The following is a 5,315-nucleotide window of genomic DNA, read 5'->3' as shown; positions in this document are numbered from 1 at the left end:
GCCGGGTGCGGGGGCGGCGATCGCAGCTGCTGAGCCGCCGCCGCTGCGGCCAGTGGTGCGGTTGGCCGAGGCGGAGGCGATCGTCGGGCGGTATCTCGCGCCCGGCGGCGTGAGGCTGCCTCCGGCCTTCGACGTGGCGCAGGCGAGCGCGAGCGTGGAGCGCGTCGTCGCCACAAAGTCGCTCTGCGCCGCGGCGCCGACGGAGCGAGCTAGCCGAGAGAGGGGGGGGGGGGGAGGTGCGGGGAGATGCGGGGAGGCACGGGGAGAGATGCGGGGAGAGATGGGGAGAACGTGGCGCCGACGGAGCGACTCGCGTCCGCCTATGCTGCCTCTCGGCGCCATCTCGGCGCCATCTCGGCGCCATCTCGGCGCCATCTCGGCGCCATCTCGGCGCCATCTCGGCGCCATCTCGGCGCCATCTCGGCGCCATCTTGCTCTAGGAGAGGCTCGCGCGGCCAGGCGTGCTCGGGGCGGTGGAGTTCCTGCGAACCAGGCGGGCGAGGCGACGGCCACCCTAGTCTATGGAGTGACTCTCACTGTCATCGGTTAATGAATCATCAACCAGGCGGGCGAGCAAGGCGACGGCCACCAAGCGCGGGCTGGACATGGCGGCGGTGCGGACGGTGCGGGGCGACAACAACCTCGTCACCTCCACGCTGCACCTGCTCGACCTCTCCGACGACCTCCTCACGCCCGGCTACCGGCTGCGGCTGCGGCAGACGCGGCTGCCGCTCGCCGACGGCGTGGAGGTCGACTCGAGCGTCGACGCGTTGCGCCGGATGGCGTATTCGGCCGATCCGGCCGAGCGGCGCGTGGCGGCGGCCCGCGCCACGTATCACGGCTTCAGCGCGTCGATCCGGTCTGTCTTTGCCGCCCCTACGCCGGAAGTTGCGTCGGCGCAGCTGCTCGCCGAGGAGCCGGCCGGCGGTTTTTGCGCCGCGCCCGAGCGCGAGGAGACGGCCGAGGGGGGGGAGGGCGGCGGCATGGAGGGCGACGCGCAGGTGCCCGAGCTCGAGGGTGCTCCGTCCGAGTCGGGGGCCACGTCGAGGTCGACATGCAGCCGAGAGGCAGCCGAGAGGCGGCCGAGAGGCGGCCGAGAGGCGGCCGAGAGGCGGCCGAGAGGCGGCCGAGAGGCGGCCGAGAGGCGGCCGAGAGGCGGCCGAGAGGCAGCCGAGAGGCGGCCGAGAGGCGGCCGAGAGGCGGCCGAGAGGCGGCCGAGAGGCGGCCGAGAGGCGGCCGAGAGGCGGCCGAGAGGCGGCCGAGAGGCGGCCGAGAGGCAGCCGAGATACCCGACACATCCAGCCGACACGTCCAGCCGACACGTCCAGCCGACACGTCCAGCCGACACGTTCCACAGGTCGGAGGCGGAGGAGCCGCCGGAGGAGGAGGCGGCGCCGGCCCGGCGGGGCGGCGGCGAGGGCGGGGCTGGGTCGGCGGGCGAGGATTGCTCGCGGCAGAGCGGCCCTCCCCGCCCCGCCGGCGTGCCCGACGACGCGGTGCCGCTGCCCTCCCAGAAGCAGAGCGAGCTCGGCCTCCCCGACGGGTGGTGGTGGGTGGACTAGACGCGGAGACAAGAGGTCTCTGTGTGCAAGCCTACACCCCCCCCCCCCTTCCCCCCTCAGCCGTACGTATTCAACCGCATTCCGCTGTACTCGCTGTGTTCGGAGCCCGTTCGCTCACACCCGTTCGTTCACACCTAGGTATGTGAGCCGAGTTGGCTCGCCGGACGGCCGCGCCGGCTACCGCTACTCCTGCTACTACAGCCCCGCCGGCGCCTGCTCTCCGCAACACGCGCGCGTGAGAATTGAGTGAGTGATCAATCATGAATGATTGATGGCTAGGCGTCAGCTTCCGGAATATGCGCGACATAAAGAAGCATCTCGACGACACGGCGGAGGCCGACGCAGCCGCCGCCGCCGCTACCGCCGCAGCCGCCGCCGCCGCCGCCGCTACCGCCGCCGCCGCTACCGCAGCGTGCGCCGCTGCGACGCGCGCGAAGCGCAAGTCGCCGCAGGGCGGCGGGGCTGGCAAGAAGCGGCGGCAGGCCGAGGCTGCGACGCCGGTCGCGGCGGCGGGCGCGGAGGTCGACTCGGCGGGCGATGAGGCGCCCCATGCTGTACAAAACTTCACTATCACATTCTGCTGTGCTATACCACACTATGCTACGCTAAAAGCGGCACCCTGCCCTCTTACTCCTTCTCTAGGCCGAGGGTGCTGGCGCGGAGTCGCCGGCGCCGGTCGCGCCGCAGGGCATGCGCTTGCTCCTCCTCCGCGCGCTGGTCGTCGGGGAGAAGTCGCGCGAGGCGATTGTGGAGCACGCGCTGTCCGAGGAGCCGGACCGGCGGCGCGACTCGAGTCTTCATATTCGCTAACTCCATTCAATGTATAAAAATAAATGGTGTAGGACCCGGATCGGCTGCGTAAGTCGCTGGTCACGCAGCTGGGCCGCGAGAAGAGCGTACAGGCGCCGCTCTGGACGCAAGACGGCGGCTGGACCTTGGGTACAGGGAGAGGGGGCAAAAGCGACGGTGCCACCTACTTGCTCACGGCGGAGGGCGAGGCTTTTCGCGAGCACGCCAGCGCAGGCACGCCCGGCGGCGGCAGGCGTGCGGAAGCCGGCAAGGCGCGGCGCAAGGCCCGCGGCGCGGCGTCTGCAGAGGCGGCGGCGGCGGCGCTGGCCGACGGCGGCGTGGCGGACGAGGAGTGGCTGGCGGAGGGTAAGTACGTTGGTGAGGAGCTGCTGCGGCAGGTGCAGGGCCCACCGCGAGAGGGTACCCTGAGACATACCCGAGGTGGACTCCGAGATGCAGTCGAGATGTGCTCGAGATGTGCTCGAGATGTGCTCGAGATGTGCTCGAGATGTGCTCGAGATGTACTCGAGCTTGCGCGCTGCGGCAGGTGGAGGGGCACGGCGAGATGCACGCGGTGGTGAGGCTCTACCTGCCGCCGGGCGAGGGCGAGGGCGAGCCCGCGTTGTGGCGGATCGAGCACGACGACGGCGGCGGAGGAGTTGGCTGGCAGGGGGTGAGAGGAGCGTCTCTTCACACCTGCAGCCGTGAACAGGCGACGAGGAGGATCTCGAGGAGCACGAGGTGCGAGCGGCGATGCGCCGGCTCGCGGCGGCACGGAAGGAGGAGGAGGCGGCCCCGCCGATGTCGGAGGAGGAGGTGACGGCGGCGGTGGAGGCGGAGGGGCTGACTCTGCTGCTGGACATGTCCAGGACACGTCCATGACATGTCCAGGACACGTCGTCAGGCGGAGGGGCTGACTCTGCTGCGGTCGGAGAGGGGCAGCAGCGGCTTCACGGGCGTGCGCGTTAACAAGCCCGGCAAGTGGGCAAAGGGGCCTGCAAAGCTGCGCGGGCCAACCTTCACAGCGGCGTTCTCCGGCGCACACACGCGCACCACCGCGCTCGAGGCGGCTCTCGACTACGCGCGGCACTTGCAGCAGCAGGAGCAGGAGCAGCAGCAAGCGCCGGTGGAGGTGGTGGGGGAGGGGGAGCTGGAGGGGGGGGAGGAGCCGCTGCTGCCGGAGGGGGTGGAGGTCGGCGGTTTCTGCCTCGCGACGGCCCCGGACGCCTGGCGGAGGCGTTACAAGGCGGTGCTTTTGAGCGTGCGCTCCGCTCGCTGCTACTCCGGCTTGCCGCTGCACGTCAGGTTTGTCGGCTCCGAGGCGGGCGAGCCTCTGAACCGCCTGACGGCACCGCGCCGGGCGCAGAGCGGCGTCTGTGTCGCTTGCCACGTTCTGAGCTCCGCTCTGTGCCGCTGTAGGCCCCAGCTGTCGCGAGGGCTTTCCTTCCCTTGAGCGAGGTGTCGGCTTGGGTGCCGCCGGAGCAGCGCGAGGATGCAGTTGCCGGCACTTCGAGCGGCATGCTTGAGGGCGGCAGCAGCGCGAGGCGGAGGGCGGCGCCGCAGCGTTTCATGGCACCGCCCTCCAAGCCGGCAGCCCAGGTGACGGAGGCGGAGGGGATGCAGCTGCACTTGTGCAGCACGAACGACACCGGCTACAAGGGGGTGAAGCGGGCCTGGAGTGGCCGTTTTGACGCGAAGCGCAGCATTGGCGGACGCACCGTCCACATCGGTCGCTTCGACACGGCGGTGGAGGCGGCCGTTGCGTACGCGCGCCACGCCAGCCAGCAGCAGGCCGAGCCGCAGCCCATTGCGATGGACGTGGACGGCGGCGGCGACGGCGAGGAGCCGGCGGCGGCTGCGCCAGCGGTGGAGGCCACGGTGGCGCCGGTGGCGACAGAGGCAGAGGGTTTGCCCCTCCACCTTTCGAGCAGCAGCGCCACCGGGTACAAGAGCGTGTACGAGGATACTATTACGGGCCGCTTCTGCGCGCAGCACAGCGTGGGCAGACGCAGGTTGAACTTGGGCCCCTTTGACACGGCGGTGGAGGCGGCAGTGGCGTATGCGCGAGCGGTCGGCGTGGCTCCGGTGGCGGAAGCGGAGGCGGAGGCGGAGGCGGCGGAGGCGGCGGAGGCGGCGGAGGCGGCGGCAGGGCAGCGGGGTACGGCCACGCAGGAGCCTCTAGTCGCGGAGGCGGAGGGTTTGCGCTTGCATCTCTCGAGCAACAACAGCACCGGCTACAGAGGCGTGCAGCAGCGCCCCTCTGGCCGCTTCCAGGCGACACAGGGTGGACGGAATGTCTCCCTCGACATCTTCGACACGGCGGTGGAGGCGGCGGTGGCGTATGCGCGGGCGGTCGGCGAGGCTCCGGCATTGGCGACTGAGGCAGAGGGATTGCGTTTGCACGTCTTGACCAGCAGCGCCACAGGCTACAAGGGCGTGCGCAAGCAGGCATCGGGCCGCTTCCGGGCGGAGCACAGCGCAGGTCACGGAAAGCAGAACTCGCTCGGCATCTTCGACACGGCGGTGGAGGCGGCGGTGGCGTACGCGCGCGCTGTCGGCGAGGCGCCGGTGTTGGCCGAGGCGGAGGAGCAGGCAGCAGAGGCGAAGTGGCTAGCCGAGGCCGAGGCGGAGGCAGCGGAGGCGGAGGACCCGCAGGCGGCGGAGGCGGAGGCAGCGGGGGCGGAGGACCCGCAGGCGGCGGCGGCGGTGGCGGTGGAGGAGGCGCTGATGGAGCCGCCGGTTGAGCGCGACCGCGCGACCACCGACAACAAGCTGTGGATGGGCTCTTTCGACCGCGGCTGGCGCATCCGCGAGCGCTACCGCGGCAGCGCCAAGAGCGGGCATTGGAGCTACGTGAGCCCGACGGGCGACGCCTTCAGCTCGGCTGCTGAGGCGATAGAGGGCGCGGCGGCGGCGGCGGCGGCAATGGCGGCTGCGGAGGCGCCTCAGATGGAGGGGAGTGCA

General features: G+C 71.3%; 1 protein-coding gene across 1 annotated transcript in view; it reads left to right on the top strand.

Annotated features, from left to right (window-relative positions):
* The window catches only part of EMIHUDRAFT_238727 (hypothetical protein), a gene marked incomplete at both ends in the record, with an annotated part of 4,611 nt that extends 2,239 nt beyond the window's left edge, over positions 1-2,372 (top strand). The window contains 4 exons of the mRNA XM_005776657.1: positions 35-177; positions 566-887; positions 2,015-2,083; positions 2,205-2,372. Coding sequence (XP_005776714.1) covers positions 35-177; positions 566-887; positions 2,015-2,083; positions 2,205-2,372 — 702 coding nt within the window. The remainder of the gene's footprint in view (positions 1-34; positions 178-565; positions 888-2,014; positions 2,084-2,204) is intronic.
* Between the last annotated feature and the right edge of the window lie 2,943 nt (positions 2,373-5,315).

The sequence above is a fragment of the Emiliania huxleyi genome, assembly GCF_000372725.1.
Source record: "Emiliania huxleyi CCMP1516 unplaced genomic scaffold EMIHUscaffold_275, whole genome shotgun sequence".
Taxonomy (NCBI): Eukaryota; Haptophyta; order Isochrysidales; family Noelaerhabdaceae; genus Emiliania; species Emiliania huxleyi.
This window is presented reverse-complemented; position numbering and strand designations above follow the sequence as displayed.